Consider the following 24,473-nt stretch of genomic DNA (forward strand, 5'->3'; position numbering starts at 1 on the left):
CAATGCTGCTGATTTCCGTCCATTTGATGTAGGAGATCCTTTTGATTCGAGGACGAATCCTTTTGAAGAAGGGGAGGATGATATGAACCAAAGTATCTTAGTGCTCAAGGATTTAAAGGAAGATGTTGGAGAATCCTATGTCCAAGTTGACAACAAATCGGAGTTGCATTAAATGCACTCTAGTTTCATTTATGGCCAACTCAAGTTGCATTCATGGAAGTCAAAGTGACCTCAAGATGCATCCAATGAACTTAAGTACATCTCAAGCTTCATTTATTGCAAGTCATACATCAATTAATGGAACTACACTTCAAACTACTTCAAGTGAAGCTTCATTTACAATTTGGAGGTTACAAAGACTTTGAAGGGTGACCAAGACTTCAATTCTCGGATTTAAACCTATTTTTATTATATTTTCAGTTTTCAACATTTCATTTATGTGTTTTAAGTTACACTTTAGCTAGTGGATGTTATGGCCATCATGTAATTGGGAGTTTTACAACCTTTCAAATGCCTTTAGGTTACTTTTAGGGTTGTTTTGGAGGCTATAAATAGCCTAGTTTGTTTCCTTTGAAATACAGATTTTGATGATGGAATGAAAGTTGCGATTTTGCTTCAAAAAGCCTAGAGCTTGTTTTTCTTTGCAATTCTTGAGTGTTAGATTTGCATACTAGAATCATTCAAGTAGCCTTGATCAAGCTATTTTGTGGAGTGGTTCGAATCTTGAGTTTAGAAACAAGTTTTCTCTACTCTTGATATTGATCATTAAGATAAATCCGTTCTAACTTCTTCCTTGGGTTGACATCATCTTGATTTGGGGGTTTTAGCATTTGTGATATAGGGGTTTGCATAACCATAAGGGTTCTTAGATCCAATTGGCTATTGTTTTCTTATCATAACGAAACACTTTCATTAGAGTCCTACTACTTGCTTACTAAGCCATGACCCATGCAACATTCAACTCACAGCCAAGTTCAGTATGCTTCCATAACCAAAAACAACAAGCTAATAACTAAACGATATGTTCAACAAATTTCTCTAAAATTATTTCAGTATGCTTTTATAACTACAATTAAGCATTGAGACCAACAACACAAAGTTAATCAATCACATCCAATCAGTACCAACATGATTTCGTCCAAAATACTCATAATCACTAACATTCACAAGTAGATAATCAACATACATATTATTGGATAATAAAACACACAGAACACGCCAAACAATTCATGCATATTCAAACAAAAAACATCCCCACAAGTAAGAACTACTTACAAACAAATGTCCTAAAGCTCCTAAGCTTGTTGAACAGTTCCTAAAAGAAAGAGAGTACGATCTCGAGGTTAGTAGCCAATTAGAAACATTTAAATATAATTCAAACCAAGTTTAGGTGAGTTGTTACCTAGTAACTCACACTACAACAACTTAGGTTAGGAGTGTGTAGACGCCGAGTAGGTTCGGGCTCCCAACATCGACTTCGAATGGCCTTAAGTTTGCTGTTCCGATGTCAAAAAGCGATGGGTAATGCTGGTTTGGGTCAGATTTGTGGTGGGTAAACGCCGAACCAATGACAAAGATGGTGGGTATCATGAATTGAGCTTCGAGTAGGAGTGGGTAAGTGTCAAAACTTGCCGAAATCCTATTTAATTGCTGCTGGTCGTGGGTTGCTGTAGAACTTGTCAGAATCACGTCGACAATAATCGGAAACACTGCAGACGCACGCTTATCATCGCAGAACAGCCACCAGAGGAAAGCGCAGCCACTGAAATGTCGTGGGAGCGTCAGGTCTGCTCGATTCTTGCTACAGGTCTGTCGTTCACCGCCCGCTACCGCCCAAGCTGCAGTGAGAACAGCACCAAGGGTCGTTGAAGGAACATCGGAGGAGGTGGAATATGCACCGCCGCTACTGGTTCAAGGAGACGCCTCCGCTGCCTCGCTGGAAGTCGTGGCACACGTCGCTGCTTGCTACTGGATCTTCGTGGGTGTTGCCAAAAAATCGAACCGCCGTTGTTGCTACTGTCGTGATCACCGGAGAAGAAATCTCAAAGAAGGGAGTGGCAGCTAGGGGAACAAAGGAAGGGGAAGAAGAAGAAGATGGGGCTAGGGTTATTTGTTTGTTTTCCTTTTCGTTAACTCTCCTTTTTTTTTACTAGAACTAAATATGATGTCACCAAAAGATTTTATGATCCAATGAATACGATTTTCTTCTCCTAATCCTTTTATTAAAATGAAACTCATTTTAAAAATATTTTGGAATTTATTGAGAGATTAACTTGATTTTAAAATCCAATAAAAAAAATCCAAAAGAGAGAATTAAATTTCCAAAATTTTGGATTAAAAAAAAATCTCTTCCCAAAATTTGAAAAGTTAATTTTTCTGGAATTAAACTTAAATTCTAATTTACCCAAAAATAGGACTTCAAAATTAGAAGATCGAAGAATTTAAATTAACAGCTTAAGGGAAAATCTAAAGGCTCGATTTAAACCTTAAAATAAAAATATCCTGAAAACTCTCGGTGTTATACTGTAGATGGTTCCGGGGTGCTGCAAGCCATAGAGGCCGAGGAGGCAGCACCGCAGCGTTGTCCTGCCATGCGCGCGCGTGGGCGCTTTTGCATTCGTAGCACCATGGTGCTGGGGACAGCGTCATGGTGCTATTTGAATGATTATAAATACTACACTCGGGTTTTAGGGTTTTCCTATCGAAAGAAGGGTTATTTGCAGCCGACTTTGAGAGGGTTTTTGCAGCATATTAGTGGCAGCGGCTCGGGTCTTGACAGAGACATTGGGGCTAATCAAGATCAACATATTTGTGGTAATTAAATCTTGATTCTTGTGAGTTTTTCATTCTTGTACCTAAGTATTATTTGTGTAAAATACTTAGAAGTTAGGGGTTTTGTTGAGACCTCTATGGGATATTTTTTCGGAAAGTTTTGTATCCAATCCTTAAACAATTATTAGTGAATTACCCACATCTGAGTGGAAGACTGGACGTAACCCTTAGTAGTGAACTTGTATAATTTATTGTATCGTTATTCTTGTGCTTTTATAGTTTTCTTCCATTTGTATATTTTTTGTTGTGTTTGGATATTTTTGTGGAAGGATAAATTATAGAGAGGACCGTTAATGTCAACAATTACACTGTAAATGTAATTGCTTTAACCGGTTCAAAGACAACATATAAAAAATCGTTAAACGGTAACAATCATGAATACAGTGGTTCCAGACATAAATAAAATAACATTCACAACAGAGAATAAATACACCGGTTTCAGAATAAAATAGTCAAAACTATTCAAGTTTAATAATAGTTACAAATTTAATTTTCCGATATTAAATTTGTAATTACTCTCTGGTCTTCCATCATTTTTTAAATTCAAATGATCACTTTCTTTGACAAATTTACATAAAAATCCAGCCGTCCAATTAATAATATAAAAATATATTCCTAGAGTGCAACTAATCTCTCTAGAAAGTTGACTTTTGGATTTTGAAGTTGTGAAGAGACAAGCAAGTGGGTGGTAATGATTCCATAAAAGTCTTCATTTCAATTGAATCCTCCCAATTCGAGAGAGAAGAAGAAGAAAAAGAGAGAGATCAGAAAATGAATCGGAACTTGAGCTCTCTCCTGATAGGGCTGGTGGGTGCAGCCATCACGTTATCTGCTTATTCTCAGACATGGATTTCTCCAACAGAGTGCATCACAGTGGGTCTTCTGGTTCTCATTTTTGGTCTTCTTGTCAATGAAGGTCTCATCTCTCTTTAGCCTTTCTAATTTGTATATTTTAATTTCAATTTTATTTGTTTCCTCATTTCTCTCTGTAATTTCATTCCATTTGTATCGCAACTACTACTCCGCTCAATAACTTCCAAGATTTCATATCCATGATCATTTGTCAAATCTCTAATTTCCATATTGAGATAAGAGTACTGATTTTATTTTCTATATATTACTTTCCTTGTTTGATTACAGATTCCATATATATATATATTTATTTATTTATTTATTTGATTATTTATGTTAAATGTCTGTTGGGTAACATTTACGTTTATTTGTTTCTCATTTCAAATTTTATAAAGAAACTTGAGTATTCTGCTATGAATTATGTTTTCTTGTTTCTCATTCTTTGAAACATTCTCAAAATTTTAGGACCAAAACAAGTTTCTTGTTTCATGGTTCCTATTTCCAATTTGTTATATATATATATATATTGTTGAAAGAGAAATTCCGGCTAATCACTAAACGTCACGTCACAAAATACATTTAGGACCAATGATAAAATTACACGTGTCCTAAATTAATTTTAATATTGACGAATCTAATTATGCCACGTGTCTCTCTTATGGCTGTCCGATGAAATCAACTAATTGGATCAAAACTCATAAAGAGACTGGGCCCAAGTCCATGGCCCATTAAGCCCATGGCCCATATAAAACTCACCAAGACTCTATAAATAGAGGGGATCACCCTCATTGAGGGGGGAGATAGAAGAATTGGAGATTCAGAGCACTTAGAATTATCTACAATCGTTCATAGTCAAGTGAAGCATCCAAAGCCAACAAGACTTGAAGAATTGGAGACTTGAAGAGTACGAGACTTCAAGAACATTGGATATTATCTTCCCAAGCAACAATACTTGAAGACTCCATCAAACTGCAAAGTCTTCATCAAATTGGCCGGAGAACTTCAACAAGCTGCAAAGCCGAAGCACCTCACAAGTTGCAAAGCCGAAGATTTCATCAAACATCCAGTTTCACAGCCGAAGATTGTAAAGATTCTTCAATACGCTCAAGACTGAAAGTGACAACCTCCTTGATTCGAGAACAAGTTCATTAACCCTTGAAGCAAGTTTACGTCAGAGAGAATTAATCAGAGGATTATACATTAAAGATCGTAACAGTCACATACATAAATACAAATACAAGTTCATTAATTCGAGTGTTCTCTTGTTGAATTTCTCGTCGAACAAATTGGCACGCCCAGTGGGACCTCTCTACCTCTCATCTCTTTCTCTCAAACCAAAGTAATAGCATCCAAGGAAGCTCCATCCACCATGGAAGAAAAGTTGGTAGAAATGGAGAAGAAACTTGACATGCTGACAAAAATGGTCGAAGAGAGGGACCATAAGATTGCTTCCCTTATGAACCAGATCGAAATTCAAGATGTTGCAAATGTCGCTGAGTCAAGCCAAAATCACGCTGTGAAAGTCAGCGACAAAAGAAAGAACATCATGCAAGAAAAAACAACATGAACACTCTGTTTCAGTTACTTCACTATCTGTCCAGCAGCTCCAAGATATGATCACAAATTCGATCAGAGCTCAATATGGCTGACCTTCTCAAAACTCCCTCACGTACTCCAAACCGTATACCAAGAGGATCGATAACTTGATAATGCCTATGGGATATCAGCCTCCAAAGTTCCAACAATTTGACGGAAAGGGCAATCCTAAGCAACATATTGCTCATTTCGTTGAGACATGTGAAAATGCTGGCACTCGAGGAGATCTACTCGTCAAACAATTCGTCCGAACACTAAAGGGCAATGCTTTTGACTGGTACACAGATCTAGAGCCTGAATCCATCAACGGTTGGGAGCAATTGGAAGGAGAGTTCTTAAATCGCTTCTACAGCACAAGGCGAACCGTAAGCATGATGGAACTCACCAACACTAAGCAACAAAAAGATGAATCTGTTGTTGATTACATCAACCGGTGGAGAGCTTTGAGTGTCGACTGCAAAGATCAACTAATGGAATTATCTGCTATCGAGTCGTGCATTCAAGGTATGCATTGGGACTTCTCTACATCCTTCAAGGAATAAAACCCCGCACGTTTGAAGAATTAGCAAGCCGCGCCCACGACATGGAGCTAAGTATTGCTAATCGAGGAGATAAAGATCTTTTAGTCCCTAACTTAAAGAGAATAAACAAGAATTCTGAGACGACTCTTGAAGAATCAATGGTTATCAACACAACTTCTCTCGAGTCTTATTCAAAAAGAAAGGATAAGAAGGTCGGAAAACAACAAGAGAATGAAAGGCGTCGTCTAACTCTAAAGGATAGACAAGAAAAAGTTTATCCTTTTCCTGATTCTGACATCTCTGACATGTTAGAACAACTACTAAAAATGCAATTGATCGAACTCCCTGAATGCAAACGACCAGAAGACACGGGAAAAGTAAACGATCCAAACTACTGCAAATACCATAGAGTTGTTGGCCATCCAGTGGGGAAATGCTTCGTCTTAAAGGAACTAATTCTAAAGTTAGCTCAAGAAGGAAAAATCGAGCTGGACATTGATGAATTAGCTCAAGCAAATCATATTGGAGTAGCGACAAACACATGCAATCAAATATGCTCAAAGTCATTTCATGGTCAAAATGTGGAAGAATTTGCAACTACACATTACATAAATGTGAAAGAAGTCAATGATTCAAAAGAAATCAAACAAAAGACTTCTATCTTTGATCGCATCAAGCCTTCAACTACTCGAGTTTCAGTCTTCCAAAGAATGAGTATGGCCGCGATGAAAGAAGAAAATCAATGTTTGACTCGACCTTCAGTCTTCCAAAGGTTAAGTGTCTCCACATCAAGAAAAAATCAAGCTTCAACATATACTTTGGATCGTCTTAAAGTGGGGGCAAATGATCGAAACAAAGGAAGGATGAAGATCTTGGAGACGAAAAAATTTGATGGCAAAAGGATTCACAGCCTTGTTCTTTCACGTATGAAGAGAAAATTATCTCGTCATAAGTACGGAAAGTTGCTTGAAGGTGAAGCAAAGTCTTGTCATTTCAGTCAATCCTACAAATGAAGGATATGGTCAAAATCATGACATTTGAAATGTAACGCTCCTTATCGCAAGAGCCTAAACTGCACGATACTCCTAGCCCACATGAGTTTAAAAGGTGAACGGTCAAAAAAAAAAATTTGCAAATGAACTACGTTATGACTTGATCCCTCTCTTTAAAAGGGTACGTAGGCAACTTAAAGAAAATTCTAAGTTCAGTCCAAGTTCATTAAAAAAAAATTTACGTTCTAAAAAAAAAGGGCGACGCTACAGTGACGCTACAGGACAAATACGGTATTCAGCTCTATTGTAGGCTAGTTTTGTAGTAGAATGAAGAATGATCACTGAGGGCATACACCATCAAAGTAGTTTTTGCTCCTCATGATAGGTATCATCCCGCAAACTTGAACCTCCTTGATCATTGGCGAAGAAGTTGTACTCGCTCGATCCTTGGCGAAGAAGTTACACCCGCTCGATCATTGGCGAAGAAGTTGCACCCGTTCGATCGTTGGCACTGCACCTGCTGGATCGTTGGCGAAGACGTTGCACTCGCTCAAACGTTGGCGAAAAAGTTGCACCCGTTTGATCGTTGGCGCTGCACCCGTTGGATCATTGGCGAAGACGTTGCACTTGCTCGATCATTGGCGAAGAAGTTGCACTCGCTTGATCCTTGGCAAAGAAATTGCACTCGCTCGATCGTTGGCGAACACGTTGCATTCACTTGTTCCTTGGTAAAGAAGATGCACTCGCTCGATCCTTGGCGAAGAAGTTGCACCCGCTGGATCATTGGCGAAGACGTTGCACTTGCTCGATCATTGGCGAAGAAGTTGCACTCGCTTGATCCTTGGCGAAGAAATTGCACTCGCTCGATCGTTGGCGAAGACGTTGCATTCACTTGTTCCTTGGTAAAGAAGATGCACTCGCTCGATCCTTGGCGAAGAAGTTGCACTCGCTTGATCCTTGGCGAAGAAATTGCACTCGCTCGATCGTTAGCGAAGACGTTTCATTCACTTGTTCCTTGGTAAGGAAGATGCACTCGCTCGATCCTTGGCGAAGAAGTTGCACCCGCTTGATCGTTGGCGAAGAAGTTGTACCTGCTCGATCTTTGGCGAAAAAGCTGCACCCGCTTGATCGTTGGCGAAGACACTGCACCCGCTCGATCGTTGGCGAAGAAGTTGCACCCGCTCGATCGTTGGCGAAGAAGTTGCACTCGCTGGATCGTTGGCAAAGACCTTGCGCTCGATCGTTGGCGAAAAAGTTGCACTCGCTCGATCATTGGTGAAGAGGTCGCACTCGCTCGATCGTTGGGAAAGAAGCTGCACCCATTGGATCGTCGGCGAAGAAGCTGCAGTCGCTCGATCGTTGGCGAAAAAGTTTCACCCGCTCGATCGTTGGCAATAAAGTCACTGCAAAGGCAGACAGGAGGTGACCACCACTGACCTAGGAACACCTCAACCAGCGGAAGAGGCGTTAACCTACTCAGCAATGAAGTCACTGCAGGGCAGATAGGAGGTGACCACCGCTGACCTAGGAACACCTCAACCAGCGGAAGAGATGCTAATCTACTCAACAATGAAATCACTGCAAGAAAGGTGACCACCACTGACCTAGAAACACCTCAACCAGCGGAAGAGGCGTTAACCTACTCAGCAATGAAGTCACTGCAGGGCAGATAGGAGGTGACCATCGCTGACCTAGGAACACCTCAACCAGTGGAAGAAGCGTTAACCTACTCAGCAATGAAATCACTGTATGGAAGGTGACCACCGCTGACCTAGGAACACCTCAACTAGCGGAAGAGGCGTTAACCTACACAGCAATGAAAAAATCACTGTAGGAAAGATGACCACTACTGACCTAGGAACGCTTCAACCAGCAGAAGAGATGCTAACCTACTCAACAATGAAATCACTGCAAGAAAGGTGATCACTACTGACGTAGGAACACCTCAATCAGTGGAAGAAGTGTTAACCTACTCAGCAAAGAGATGAACCCAACTGCCTTGGTAGTTGACGAAGATATTAGAGTCGAATGGTGTTTCGCAAAGATGCTACAGCAATATGGTGGGTCTCGAAGATAATCGACCGCTGCAAGTGGAAAAAAATGTTGTTGGAGAGATAAAATCAAGAGAAGAAATTATGACAATAGATTATAAAAATTGTAGTACATTTAAAAAAAAAAGTTAAAGAAAAAGTAAAAATTGAAAAAAAAAATGGAGGGTCAAAGTAGGAAAAAAAAAGACCAGCATAAAAAAAACAAAATAAATAAATAAAGAGTAAAAAAAAAGGGAAAAAATTGCTGGCAACTAAAAAATGTAAAAAAAAAAAAAAAAAGGTTAAGGCTGTCGCATGACGCGACAGCTGCCATCCAAATAATGAAAAAAAAATGAAAATAACAAAAGAAGAGGAGAGAAGTTGCTTCTCTCCCCCATTTTCTTCTTCCCCAACAAATCCTTCATGATTCCAGATCTGAAACTATATAATATATATTGCTTTGATCATCGATGATTCTACAAAGCTCCGATGGATCGATCGCTGCGAATACAAACTGATTCCGCGGGCGAAAGTCTTCGTCGTGTTCACACTCTTCAATGGAAGACTTCTATGGCTTCTGCCAAATAGATCTCGTCGGCTCACTGTTTATCACGATCCCCGCACACCGGCAACCAGACCCATCATGTCTCTTTCTTGGGCAACGAACGGTCGGTACCTGTTTGGGGATGAAAATACCCTGGACACGTGGAGGACCCCTATTGGTGCTCCAAGATGGCCCATGAGTCATGCCCAGCTCGGATGCTGCCACCAACGCCGGCGAAAGCTAAGTATGAGGACCGAGGTGAACCTGGCCCAGGTCTGACCTACCAGGGAGCTCGGTAGGGGCCGATGTGAGCAACTGTCTGCGGCGTGATTACCGGGTGTAACTGTTGGTCCCAAGATTACCGGGTGTAACCGACGGTCCCGAGATTACCGGGTGTAACCATCGCGAGATTAGGGGACTACCACCCATAAGTAGAGGACCTCACTCCCCGATCAGGTACGATGATTTCTGGCTTCGAACTAAACTTGGAATCCGACCTATACTGACTTGATCGTCGGAGTGCTCACCTTTGTGGCAGGTCCGCCCAAAGGTTCAGGTCGGTACGGAGGCCGAGTTCGAGCTACAATCAGGAACACACTGTTGTGCCACATCTTTGCATAAACATTTGGCGCCGTCTGTGGGAACGACTGACAATCTACGTCATCCCAATTCCTTTAAACAACACGCGAGTGAACATGGTTCAACCAGCGAATTCGACCAATACGGCGGATCGAAGGACTCTAGCTGCCAGCGATGCCCACCAGAGGGAGGTCGGGAGCAGCGCGGTTAGAGAGGCAAGGTCACGACGGCCTAGCAACGGAACATCTCCGCAGGTCGGCACGGATCACCGCGCCTACCCTACCGCCTGCGCACCCGAAGACGTCCAGGACCACCCGTGGCCGAGGTGGGACCTCTAAGAAGGGCGCCCGGGGTCCAGCCCCGGCTCCAACAAGCGAGAACTTTGACGCGCTCCAGAGAGAGATGGAGGCAATGCGCACACAAATGCGCTCCATGGAGGCAATGTATAACGAAATGGTGCTGGCTGCAGGCGTAGGGTCCCGATCTGAAAATCGAGTGACGCGCATGGACGTACGCGAGCAAAGGGGTTCCCACCTCGCCCAGCGAGGAGGGAGGAACGTCCCGAAGACAACGAGAGTAAGGGGTACACTCGCCAGAGGGGAGACCTCCGTGAGCATCTCAACAGAAAGAGAGGCTTGTCTCTCAGAAAAGGGCAGTCACCATCCCGCTCCCACAGGAGCTCCAACCAGCAGGCTGAATCCTCTCACAATCCCGCAGAGATAATCACAAGGGAGGAGTTCGACCAGCTGAGGGGGGAGCTCGATGCTCAGGTGGAGGCCTTAAAGGCCAAATGTGAGCAGAAAGACGATTCACTGAACGACGGCGACTTCGGAGAATCTCCTTTCACCTCGGACGTTTTGGAAGCACCAATCCCTCCGAAGTTCAAAGCTCCTACCGTGAAGTCTTATGACGTGACGAAGGATCCCAAGGACTATGTTGAGGTCTTTGAAGGCCTCATGGACTTCCAAGCGGCGTCAGACGCAATCAAGCGCCGCGCCTTCCAGATTGCGCTTACTGGCAGCGCGCGATTGTGGTACCGGAGACTGCCAGCCAGGTCGATCTCGACCTACTCTCAGCTGAGAAGGGAGTTCCTCGCCCAGTTCTCTTCTCGGCACTATGACAAAAAGACAGCGACCCATCTCGCCACCATCAGGCAGAATGAGGGTGAGACGCTGCGGGAGTATGTCACCAGATTCCAGGAGGAACAGTTGAAGGTTGCACACTGCTCCGATGATTCGGCCATGTGCTATTTCCTCACCGGTCTAGCCGACGAAGCCCTCACGGTGAAGCTTGGAGAAGAGGCCCCGGCCACCTTCGCCGAGGTACTCCAGAAGGCGAAGAAAGTCATCGACGGACGGGAGCTCCTCCGAACCAAAACCGGCCGACCTGAACGAAAGATCGGCCGGGGCAGAAGTGGAAAAGATGAAAGGACAGATCCCAAGTCCAAGGACAAGGGATCCTTCTCCAGTGGCCGACCTGAGTATCGAAGGGTGGAGAACGGACCTAGCAGGAGCCGACCTTACGAGCGCTTCACCCCAACCACGATTCCAATTTCCGAGATCCTAACGAACATCGAGGATTCTGGAATGGAAAAACTACTCAAGCGTCCGAAGAAACTTCGGGGAGCCCCGGAGAGGAGCAGCAAGGGCAGGTATTGCCGCTTCCATCGGGAGCACGGCCACAACACGTCGGACTGCTGGGAATTGAAGCGCCAAATTGAGGATCTAATTCAAGACGGCTACTTCATGAAGTTCGTGGGAAAGCCCAGGACCAGCTCAGCAGAAAAAAGGAAGAGCGGAAGCGTTCAAGGATGCCACCCAGGCGCGCCGACCGACCTGCGGTCATCAATACCATTTTTGGAGGGCCAAGCGGAGGTCAATCCGGACATAAAAGAAGGAGTTAGCCCGTGCAGCCAGGCGCGAGGTGTGCATCATCAGGGAGCAGGGGCCGACGCCCAATCACCTTCGACGGTGCAAACTTGGAGGAGGTCCACCTGCCCCACAATGATGCCCTTGTGATTGCTCCCTTGATTGATCATGTGGTGGTCAGGAGAGTGCTGGTAGACGGGGGCACATCCGCTAACATCCTGTCCTTACCGACCTACCTCGCCTTGGGCTGGACGAGGTCGCAATTGAAGAGAAGCCCGACGCCGCTGGTTGGGTTCTCTGGAGATTCGGTCATCCCAGAGGGTTGCATCGACTTGCCGGTCACGCTGGGGCAGGACCAAACTCGGGTCACTCAAATGGCCGAGTTCGTGGTAGTTGACGGTAGATCGACCTATAACGCCATCTTTGGGAGACCCATCATCCACTCATTTCGGGCCATCCCCTCAACACTTCATCAAGTTTTGAAGTATTCCACCCCCAATGGCGTGGGCACGGTCCGAGGAGAACAGACCGCTTCGAGGGAGTGCTATGCCGCCGCACTCAAAGGCTCATCGGTCTGCGCCCTCGAAACTCTCAGGGACAGGACGCTCGAGTTCGAGGCCGACCTGCCGAGGAAGGAGTTTGCCGCACCACTGAGGAGCTCGAGCTTGTTCCTCTGCTTAGTCCCGAGAAGAGAAGCAGGTAAGCATAGGAACCAAGCTGGGGGCCACCAACAGAGAGGAGCTAATCCACTTCCTCAGATCCAACTCGGACGTCTTTGCGTGGTCCCATGAGGACATGCCTGGCATTGACCCGCGAATTATGACGCATCGCCTCAGCATAGATCCATCATTCCGACCTGTGAAACAAAGGACAAGACCTATAAACAAGGAGAGAAGTGATGTAATTGTTGAGGAAGTTAACAAACTTTTGAAAGCTGAATACATAAGAGAAATTGCGTATCCCGAGTGGCTCTCCAATGTTGTATTAGTTAAAAAATCTAACGGCAAGTGGAGAATGTGCGTAGATTTTACGAACTTAAATAAGGCATGTCCGAAAGATTGCTTCCCACTGCCGAGGATTGATCAGCTCGTGGACGCCACAACCGGGCACGAACTGCTCATCTTCATGGACGCCTACTCTGGGTACAACCAAATCAAGATGCATGTCCCGGATGAGGGTCATACCGCTTTCATAACAGACCAAGGTCTGTACTGCTACAAGGTCATGCCCTTCGGGTTAAAGAACGCAGGAGCGACCTACCAGAGAATGGTGAACAAAATGTTCGCCAAGCAGATCGGCCGGAATATGGAAGTGTATGTGGACGACATGCTTGTCAAGAGCAAGCAGTCTAAGTCGCATCTCTCCGACCTGGTCGAAGCCTTCGAGGTTCTGAGGGCGTATCAAATGAAGCTCAACCCTGCTAAATGTGCCTTTGGAGTCACCTCGGGAAAATTCCTTGGCTTCATGGTAAACAACCGGGGAATCGAGGCCAACCCCGAAAAGATTAAAGCCGTGATCAAGATGGAGGCACCTAAAACGCTGAAGCAGCTTCAGTGCCTCAATGGCAGGATTGCGGCCCTGAACCGGTTTGTTTCAAGGTCGACAGATAAGTGCCTCCCTTTCTTCAAGGTCTTACGAAAGAAAGGGTCGTTTGAATGGACAGCGGAGTGCGAGCAAGCGTTTCAGCAATTGAAAAGCTACCTCTGTTCGGCACCCTTGCTTACCAAGCCCATGCCGGGGGACAAGCTCCAATTGTACCTAACAGTGTCTGACAGTGCCGTCAGCTCGGCCCTAATCAGGCAAGAGGAAGCGCGGCAAAACCCGGTCTACTACACAAGCAAGGCTATGACCGAATCCGAGACTAGATACCCTCAGATGGAGAAGTTGGCTCTCGCTTTGGTCACCTCGGCCCGACGACTTAGACCATACTTCCAAGCCCATACGGTGGTGGTGCTCACTAACTTGCCCCTAAAAAGCATCTTCCATAAGCCAGAAGCTTCTGGTCGCCTAATGAAGTGGGCAATGGAGCTAAGTGAGTACGACATCCAGTTCGAACCCAGAACTGCGTTGAAAGGACAAGCAGCGGCAGATTTCATAGCCGAGCTCACACCACCTTCCGAGCTGAGCAAGTCCGACCTACCGTGGACAGTATATGTCGACGGATCCTCCAATGAGAAGGGGTGCGGAGCCGGGATCCTCTTGCTCGGACCAGGGGGTGAGCGATTTGAGTATACCTTGCGGTTCAGCTTCCGGACTTCTAACAACGAGGCAGAGTATGAAGCATTTATTGCCGGCCTGCGAATCGCTCGAGCATTGGGGGCCTCTTGTGTTAAGGTCTTCAGTGGCTCCCAGCTGGTTGTGAGCCAGATCAAGGATGAGTACCAAGCCAAAGACACCCGAATGGAGAAGTATTTGGGCAAGGTCAGATCATACTTCGCCCAGTTTCGAACTTACGAGGTAAGCCGGATTCCGCGAGAAAAAATTCTAATGCTGACGCCTTGGCCAAGTTAGCATCGGCGTACGAGACCGACCTCGCCAGGTCGGTCCCCGTCGAGATCCTAGATAATCCCTCGATCTTAGAGCCAGATCTGATGGAGATCGGCGCTCCAGAATCCTCATGGATGGACCCGATCATGGACTTCATTAGGGGTAACTCCCCACAAGATCCCAAGGAGCGCAGAAGAAAGTTGGCAAGGCGGGCAGCTCGGTTCGTGGTCCGAGATGTGCATTGTACCGACGCGGCTTTTCCCTGCCTCTGTTGAAATGCCTAACCCTGAAGAGGGCCTGTACGTCCTCAGAGAGATCACGAAGGAGTGTGCGGCAATCACTCAGGCGCCCGGTCGCTGTCAGCCAAAGTGATCCGACAAGGATACTATTGGCCGACCCTCAGCTAGGACGCCAAGAAGTTCGTTAGAACTTGCGACAATTGCCAACGCTACGGGGCCTTAATCCACCAACCTCCCGAGCTGCTCACCCCCATCTCGGCCCCATGGCCATTCGCGCAGTGGGGGGTAGATATCATTGGTCCTTTCCCTTTGGGCAAGGGCCAGACCAAGTTCGCTGTGGTTGCTGTGGATTACTTCACCAAGTGGGCCGAGGCGAGGTGCTCTCCCACATAACGGAATCCAGGGTCACGTCCTTCGTGTGGACGAATATCATATGTCGCTTTGGTATACCGCAGGCCATAGTGACAGACAATGGGAAGCAGTTTGACAACGCCAAGTTCAAAGACTTTTGCAGCAAACTTGGCATAAGTCATCTCAGCTCGTCCCCCGCACATCCGCAAGCAAATGGACAGGTGAAGGCGGTCAACAAGATCATCAAGCGAGGCATCAAACTTAGACTGGACTCCAAGAAAGGCAGGTGGGCCGAGGAGCTACCAGAGGTTCTATGGTCGTACTGGACCACCCAACGAGAGTCGACGGGTGAGACCCCGTTCTCCCTGGCCTTCGGCTCCGAAGCTGTAGTCCCGGTTGAGGTCGGCATGCCATCTGACAGAGTAGAGCATTACGAGCCTACGACGAATGAGGATGGGCTGCTCCTCAACCTCGACTTGTTGGAAGAAAGAAGAGCAATGGCCCAGCTACGCCTGGCGGAATATCAGGGCAGAATGGCCAGACATTACAATGCCCGTGTCCGACCTCGGGCCTTTCAGGTCGGACATCTGGTCTTAAGGAGGGTCAAAACGCATGTGGGTGCCCTTGACCCGGCCTGGGAGGGCCGGTTTGAGATCAAGGGCATAGTCCGACCTGGGACGTACATATTGGCCGATCTGAAAGGAGACGTCCTCGCGCACCCGTGGAACGTGGAGCACCTGAAGCGTTATTATCCTTGACATGACAAAAGGATTTTCAATGCACCTGTAAAGGCTGTTCCAAAGGAGTTATGATCGGAATAAATGTGATGATTTAATTTCATGCTTCCGAGTTCGACAAGAAATTAAATGGGGACACGGACTCCCACGCGATCGCATTCCAGCAGTTGGTTCAAATTCAATCCTTCGAAGCCTAAGGGTACGAGGTGCGATGCCAAAACCACTGAAGAATAGCTACGAACTTAGGATTTTAGCCTTTTTACCTTTTTAAATTAGGGGTGAAATGTTAAAAATCCAGAGTGGTGCAATGTATTGAACATTAAGAGATTCAACTCAAAACTTTCCAAATTATGTTAGTTAAAGGAAGTAGGAGTGCGAGGTGACGTTAGCTGCAGTTCAAAGAAGAAGCAAAGAAAAGTGGTTGCCAACAACAAAGTGGAAGCAAATGGGAGTCTCTTTATTGAATAAAGAGCAGAGCCAAGGCGTATAGACCTTGCAGCTCTGCCCTAACACTTACAAACAAAAGAAAAGGGTGGTCGCCTAGAGCCTGCTGGGGGAGCGCCCTCCTGAGGAGAGCCGACCTGGTCCTCTTCGGGATCGGAGTAGTCAGAGTCCAGATCCCTGACATATTGATCCACCAATGCTTGGGGGCCAGGGGTGCCGCCAGGACCAGACGCCCACTTCTCAGCATACCTCCTTTTCAGACCGCTGAGATCGATCTGAAGGTCGGGCATGTCGGAAGCAATGCCCTCATGAGAACTTGAAGCCCGCGTCGAAAAAATCTTTGGCAAATCCATCGAAGTCAGGATGTTGCCTAAACGATTCCTCCAGTAGGACTCCATTGCTGAGGCGCTCCTTCGCCGTCTCCAGCTCGGCAGTCGCATGCTCCAGCTCCTTATCTTTCACTTCGAGCGCCTGGAGCATGTCGTCCTTTTCCTTCAGGAGCTGAACTTCTCCCTCTCCAGGCCCCTGGTAATAGCGTTGGCAGCTCGGAGTTGGGCCTTGCGCCTGTCCTCTTCCTCTTCTTCAGCAGCTCGGCCTGAGACTCCACCTCGGCCTTCAAAGTCTCCACCTCAGAGTGAGCCTTCAGCAGCTCATCCTTCATGGTGGAAGAAGCAGCCTCCAAGGCAGCGGAGAACTCCTCTTTCTCTTCTCCTCGCTGCCAGAACTTCCCAACCATCCAGCTCGGCCTTGACAGCCAGAGCGATTGAATGGAAGCACGAACGCCTGCGAAATGGGTACAAAGGAAAAGTTAGATCGAATGCCTGTTGGGCGAAATCAAGCAAAATGGGGCACTAGTCTGACCTCGGCGGCGTAGTCGATGTTCCTCTGCAGAACGGACCCGGGGCGCTCACAAATTTGGACGCCCTCCTCAGGCAGCGGTCCAAACTTGCAGCTGAGATGCGGGACACCTGGTCCCTCACCCCGGAACTTGACGGCTCAATTCTGAACCGTGCCGTCACGTCGGACGTCCCGCCCATCCTGGTCGTAGGATCGTCCACCCGATCTGCAAAACCTGCAGGCAAGACCCTGCAAGCTCCGACCTCCGAGGAGGAGATCGCCTTCTTCTTCTTCCTGCGCTTCGGAGGGGCTTCCTCCCTTGCCTCCTCGCCCAAAGGCGGGACGTCCGCCGCCTGGGTCTGGGCGTCCACCGCCTCGGTCTGATCCCTGGGGCGCGCTTCCCTCGAGGACCCCAGAAGACTCCAGCTCGATCACCAGGGCTGGATCTTTCGAGCAGGCCCTACCACGGCAGGGGTGGCAGGTTTTTCGAACTCTGGGCAGCCTCAAGCATGGGCTCGGCCCTTAGACTTGCGCTTCACGCCGCTTGCAAATCCGGAAACCATGGCTGCGAAATAAAACCAAGGGTCAACACAAGGTTAGAGAAAAAAAGAGGGGAGGCAAGCTCGGCATACCAAGTTCGAGTTCGGCCTTGAGGATTCAATGGACGAACTGCAGGGTTGTAATCTAGCAGCCCGGACTCAAGCAGCAGTTCGTCAGTCACCAGGGTTCCGACCTTCCTACCCCTCGGAAAGCGCTCCTTGTAGTATTTCATCAGCGATCGAAGGGGCTTACGTAAGCTCAGAAACTGGTCGGATTGAAACTGCACGAGGACAAGATCCGAGTTAGACCTGAATGACAAGAAAATTACGAAAATAAGAACTATTCCGTACCTAGGTTCCCAAACTAGTGGGGACGTCAAAGAAGGAACGACCTGACTCGTCCTTTGCGAGCCATCCCCGGAAGCGTAGAACCACTTCCTCACCCATCCCTGATGGAGGTCGGCCCCTTAACTATACCGCCTGCGCCTTTCCTTGCGCACATATAGAACCGACCAGGCTTCTTAGCTATCCTCTTCGCCTCGAAGCACGCGAGGAGCTGGTCTACGTCCAACATCTCGGCCTCCTCACTATCCCGAGCTCGTAGCCAAAAGAGGATGGCCAAAGCGAAAATGACACCCCACCCATTGGGGGCCACTTGAGCCGGTGCCAACCCAGTCCGGAAGAGAAATTCTTGGACAAAAGGGTGAAGGGGAAGTCTGAGGCCGTACTCAAACATTTTGAAGTAGAGAGTGACTCATCCCTCTGGAGGATTGTCAGCTCTCTCCCCCTCCTCCGGAAGCCTGAGGAGGATGTTCTCAGGGATAGCGAACCCCCTGCGAAAGGATCCGAGGTAGTGGTCAGGTATCCTAGAAGGGTATTCCAAGCCCTGACCTGAAGTGGAGGCGTCACTATCCTCCCCGTCATCGGAGATTCTAAAGTTTTCTATCTCCTCGAGCTCGGACTCTAGCCTACGAGCTAAATCGGATCCTAGGTTGCTGCTAATAGAGGACGACATGGCAATTACGTTCGAAAGAGAGAGGGAAGAGACCGACCTACCAAGGGTTCGAGCTGCCTTCAGATCGAACTCCAAGAATTCAAGGAACGTAAGGTATGAACTGAAGGATTGGGGGCATTTATAGTCCGTCGGAAGAATTTCTCCACCGTACACGTGTAATCAGCGAGCGGCTAGGATCCTCTCTGAGATCTGAAGCGTCGGAATATTTGAATATTCCGACGATAAATCTTCCGCGACGGTTGTATTTTCCCACGAATAGGAAGTCGCCACGTGTCCAAAGCAAGTCGAATGAACTTCTCTGCCAGGTCGAGATCGGACCAGACAGAGAGGGGGCCAATGTTTGGGGATGAAAATACCCTGGACACATGGAGGACCCCTATTGGTGCTCCAAGATGGCCCATGAGTCATGCCCAGCTCGGATAGCCGAGATGGCTGCCACCAACGCCGGCGAAAGCTAAGTATGAGGGCCGAGGTGAACCTGGCCCAGGTCTGACCTACCAGGGAGCTCGGTAGGGGCCGATGTGAGCAACTGTCTGCGGCGTGATTACCGGGTGTAACCGTTGGTCCCGAGATTACCGGGTGTAACCGACTGTCTCGAGATTACCGGGTGTAACCATCGCGAGATTAGCGGGACTACCACCCATAAGTAGAGGACCTCACTCCCCGATCAGGTACGATGATTTCTGGCTTCGAACTAAACTTGGAATCCGACCTATACTGACTTGATCGTCGGAGTGCTCACCTTTTGTGCAGGTCCGCCCAAAGGTTCAAGTCGGTACGGAGGCCGAGTTCGAGCTACAATCAGGAACACACTGTTGTGCACATCTTTGCATAAACAGTACCCATGCCATCACGCTTCTTCTTCTGCCAAGTGACGCCTCAATCCCAGACCGGTGTCGTCTCCTCCTCAGCGAGCGCCTCAATCTGCGAAGACTCGTCACACCCACAAAAATTCTACATATTCTACTCGAGCTTTACATTACACATATTTATAGAGTTTGGAGTAGAGAATGTCTGTGGGAGGGAAAATAAATACAATTGATTAGAATCAAATATGTTTGTGGAAGAAAATATTTTGGTAGACGATATGAGTTTGGTTCAAAATTAAATTTGAAAGATTTACTCCAAAATCAGAATATCTCCCAAATTGAAAGCTTGCCAAATTTTGTGGTAATTTCGAGTTTGGATACATTGTGGGCTAAATTGAAGCCAAAATTTTGGCCACGCAATGACGTTGGTAAATTGGACCAAATCAATCAAGGTGCTCAATCAAAATTAAATGTTTCTGTAATCATGAAATATGCATTATGCCAAATTCAATCCAAATGAGAAAGAAATTTTGGCATAAATATTGATGAAGAGTCCAGATGAAATGGAACAAATCAAATTTGGATGCCTCTAAATTTATCCAAGTTGAACATTTGGTTATAATATTTATGGAGGGTCCAAATTAAGTAAGTATCGAATCTTAACGCCTCCCAAAATCCTTATCAGAGATAAAAATTCTCTAAATGATGAGAGACGCCGTAGACAGTACAAGTTAAATAAGGATGACATATTTCAAATTCTAAATATCACACCTTATTAGAATTCTCTAATCCAAAATTTGAAAGGCGAGTAGAAATTTGGTTGAGAATAAAAAATTGTCAAAAAAAAAAGGGCACCAGAGTGAAAAAAAAAATCAAAATCAAAATCAAAATCAAAATCAAAATTTGATGCCAAAATTGATATGCACGTTAAATCAAAATTATGAACCATACTTCATATTTTGGTGAGATGTCACCTATTACTCTTTTTCGAGATCCACACATATACATGCATAAATCTCGAAAAGGGGCATTTGTTGAAAGAGAAATTTCGGCTAATCACTAAACGCCACGTCACAAAATTAAAATTACATTTAGGACCAATGATAAAATTACACGTGTCCTAAATTAATTTTAATATCGACGAATCTAATTATGTCACGTGTCTCTCTTATGGTTGTCCGATGAAATCAACTAATTGGATCAAAACTCATAAAGAGACTGGACCCAAGTCCATGGCCCATTAAGCCCATGGCCCATATAAGACTCACCAAGACTCTATAAATAGAGGGGATCACTCTCATTGAAGGGGGACATAGAAGAATTGGAGATTCAGAGCACTTGAAGACTCCATCAAACTGCAAAGTCTTCATCAAATTGGCCGGAGAACTTCAACAAGTTGCAAAGCAGAAGCACCTCACAAGCTGCAAAGCCGAAGATTTCATCAAACATCCAGTTTCACAGCCGAAGATTGTAAAGATTCTTCAATACGCTCGAGACTGAAAGTGACAACCTCCTTGATTCGAGAACAAGTTCATTAACCCTCGAAGCAAGTTTACGTCAGAGAGAATTAATCAGAGGATTATACATTAGAGATCGTAACAGTCACATACATAAATACAAATACAAGTTCATTAATTCGAGTGTTCTCTTGTTGAATTTCTCGTCGAACATATATATATATATATATATATATATATATATATAAATATTATTTCATTATAGTGGAATTTATGAGTGGGATTTTTGTTTATTAAAAATTATGAAAATATAAACAAGAAACTTGGAACGGGACCAAACAGGTCCTAAAATTTTGGTTTCTTGTTGGTTGTTTCTCGTTTCTTGTTATTTAATAAAGAAAAAGATAAGTGTGTTACTTTTCCTATTTTTTTGTTCTTTGTTTTCTATTGGAAAAGAATCACAAGCGGCTTTAACAAACATTTTTGTTTTTTGTTTTTCAAAATTTTACATAAAAGCGAGTGTAAACTTTATATGAAAAATAAATTTTCAAATTAAATTTTCAAGGTTTTTTTGTTATGTTATATTTATTTTTTAAACTATTTATTATATATTTTATAAATTAAGAACAAGAAAATAATATTTTTATTATGTTTGGGAAAAAATTGACATGAAAAAAAGAACTTTTATTTTATTATTTTTCAAAATTTCTAGACAACTTTAAAACCTTTCTTAAAATTGAGAAACATGAAACAAAAAATTATCAAAATTCTTATAGATTAAACGAACATTACTGGTCCTAGTCAAATAATATTTGGGTTTTTCTCTTTCCTAGCAAAATTTAGGAGCCGATCCTTTGATAAAAAAGAAATAATAATAAAGATAAAGATAAACAAAAAAAATAAAGATTTTATCAAGTTGTCTACTCAGCTTGCTAGTTATGTGCCCAAACTTATTTATACCAAAATCATTAGCTTCTCTCTCATGCCTAAACTTATTTATATTTGCATATTGACACGCATGTTTGAAAGTTAACTCATGAAACTCAACTCGTCCCTCTAAAAGATCCATGTTTTTTTAGGTATATTAGTTCTTTCTTTTTCTTCTTCTATTTAGTTAAATAATTATGGGTGATGGTCCAACCTTCAATTTTAAAGAAGATAATTGATATCATATTCATGGAATATTTAGGTTGGAACGACGATGACACATTAGTTTTATATTAATAATTAATAAATTTAATAGATATTAATAGAACTTAACTATGTCATATAATAATACCATCGAGTACTTGTAGATTGAAAAGACATTTGAGACAATTTATTAATATATTTATTTAAAAATTACCTATATATTATACAGTACATATCATACTGAGTACTTATAGACGATTGAGAAAGCAAAAGGAGAACCGTTATACTATACTAAGGCAATGAGTTCAGTATAATCTCTAAAATGATAAAAACTACTTTGACCACTTATGTAAATTTCCACGATGATTTAGGGCACTATTCGGTGACTACTTCATTTGCAGGTGTCTTCTTTTTATCGTTTTTTTTTTAATTAGGATTGTTTGTTCACAATTTTTTTTAGAGCCCTTAAAAAAACACAGTTGGACTCCTAGTAAAATTTAAACAATAAAAACTAACTTTAGTATGGGCTTATGATTGTTACGAACAATAAAAAAATGTTGACAAGAGAAGAAAAAACTTTCCCAAGTTATCGGAGGTGCGATTTTAGAGGAAAAAGAAAGGTAGTTGTTGATGCAATTTTTCTCGGAACTCTACAAGTCGGTCACATGCTAACTGGAGCGAGCGGCCCATGTGCGACCCCACATGATAGAGAAACCTACATAGGGAACAAACACTTTGACGTCCAAGTTAAAGTGAGCTCAAGCTGTAATAAGTTATTATTGAACAAAATTACGTAGCTAATTCGTGAGGTGGAGTGTCCCTTTTATAGACAGGTGTGGGAGACAAGGTCATTGGAGTCGCTCCGACCGACGGTTACGGTTGTTATCATAATAACAAAACAAGACAAGAAAAACTCAAAAAAAGTCACAAAATTCAAACTAAATAAACAAATAGAGAATTTGAAAAATAAAAAATATGTAAAAAAAACCTTGTGATTGTGGAAGTCTCCGTGCGGTTTTGACAAAAGTGGGATATAGCCGGAACTAATATTTTTTTCCTGCCAAAAAATCTAGAAAACTTCGTTTTTTATCACAAAAAAACGCGCACTTTACCCTTTTATGACAATTTTTTTTTTACCCAAAATAAATTGAAGTTTTCTTTTTCCACTAAAAAACACAAATAAATAATCACACACAAAAAAAATGTTTGGAACCGTTTCTGAACATTTTTTAATTGTCATAACTTCTTAAAATGGTCAAATTAACTGTAATACTATTTTTTATTAATTTTTCGTAACATTTATGAAATGTCATAAAATATATAAAAATTCGTAAATAACCGTTTTTTTTTTCAAAATCGCGCTTCAACCCTTTGGTGATAGTTATTGACTGTCATTGAATCCAAACAAAAAAAAAATCAGTTTTGTGACAATTTTCATAAAAATCCGAAAATCAGCATTTTTCCCGTCGAAAACGTTCCCCCACAATTTGTGACAATTTTTTTTCCCAATATGTTTTACTGTTCATAACTGTCATGGAAGACCAGTTTTCTAGTATTGTTTCTTCGTCTCAACTCGGTATGGATTAGGTCAGGTATGGAGGGTCCGTTTTATGCCTTCTGGTGACTCCAAACTGAATTGATGTGTACACGTGTCAATTCTGAATTTGACCAGCAACAGTGGTTTTAGAATTTATATAAAGTTATGGTATTTAAAAACTTGCACAAAAAGTGGAAAAAATATTGATTCAGTCACAATTATAAAATGTCCTAAAAAATTGGAGTCACGATTTTGGCAAGAAAAAGTGGAGATTTACATATTTTTTCATTATTTATGACATTTTCTAAATCTCAAGAAAAGTCAATAAATATTGGGATTCAACGACAGTAAAAAAATATCATAAAAGGTTGGAGGTGCGATTTTGACATGAAAAAATGGTGATCTACAAATTATTTTCATTATTTATGATAGTTTTTAAACGTTGCAAAAAGTCAATAAATATTTGGATTCAATGATAGTTAAAAAATGTAATAAAATTTTGGACGTACAATTTTGGCAGAAAAAATAAAAATTTACAGATATTTTTGTTATTTATGATGGTTTTTTTTTTTTAACGTCGGAAAAATTCAACAAAATTTGGGATTCCATGACACTTAAAAAATGTCAAAAATAGTTATTGATTTATTTTTGGTGTAAAAAAATGAAGTTTTAGGGATTTTTTTCAAACATTAATAATATCTACAGGCAAACCATTTTGGGATTGCATGACACTTTAAAAATACCACAAATAGTTATGGTCATTATTTTATGGAAAAAGTGGAGATTTATGGATGTTTTGACATTTGTGACGTCACAAATGAGGCATGCAATAAAAAAACGTTTTTAAAAAGTAGTTACAAAATCGGCTGAACGGTTTAGAAACTTCATTTTCAAAAACATGAAATGAAAAAGATAATGGTTATCAAACATGTCTTCAGTAAATAAAATCATTTAAAACATATAACTTTAAGGAAGCACTTTATTTTCCTTGAAATAAGCACCAGATTATCTTATGTTTCTTTTTTTTTACTTTTTTAAATTCTTCACTTGAAAATTTAATATTAAATAAGAAGATA

The 24,473-nt window shown here is 43.5% G+C and overlaps 1 protein-coding gene and 1 pseudogene across 1 annotated transcript; both read left to right on the forward strand.

Moving 5' to 3' along the window:
• Nucleotides 1-3,507: 3,507 nt before the first annotated feature.
• On the forward strand, nucleotides 3,508-3,966 carry LOC111025520 (uncharacterized). The gene has a single exon (XM_022303386.2). It carries the CDS (start codon nucleotides 3,604-3,606, stop codon nucleotides 3,763-3,765), a length of 162 nt encoding a protein of 53 aa, XP_022159078.2. The 5' UTR covers nucleotides 3,508-3,603; the 3' UTR covers nucleotides 3,766-3,966.
• A 1,238-nt stretch (nucleotides 3,967-5,204) lies between these two features.
• LOC148209673 (uncharacterized) lies at nucleotides 5,205-9,578 on the forward strand (annotated as a pseudogene).
• The last annotated feature ends 14,895 nt before the right edge of the window (nucleotides 9,579-24,473 follow it).

Source organism: Momordica charantia (assembly GCF_013281855.1).
Source record: "Momordica charantia cultivar OHB3-1 chromosome 8 unlocalized genomic scaffold, Mcharantia_2.0 BLBB01000008.1, whole genome shotgun sequence".
Classification (NCBI taxonomy): Eukaryota; Viridiplantae; Streptophyta; class Magnoliopsida; order Cucurbitales; family Cucurbitaceae; genus Momordica; species Momordica charantia.

Bases quoted from the DNA above. Each gene is read 5' to 3' on its own strand.
- LOC111025520 (XM_022303386.2), top strand. From the start codon at position 3,604: ATGAATCGGAACTTGAGCTCTCTCCTGATAGGGCTGGTGGGTGCAGCC.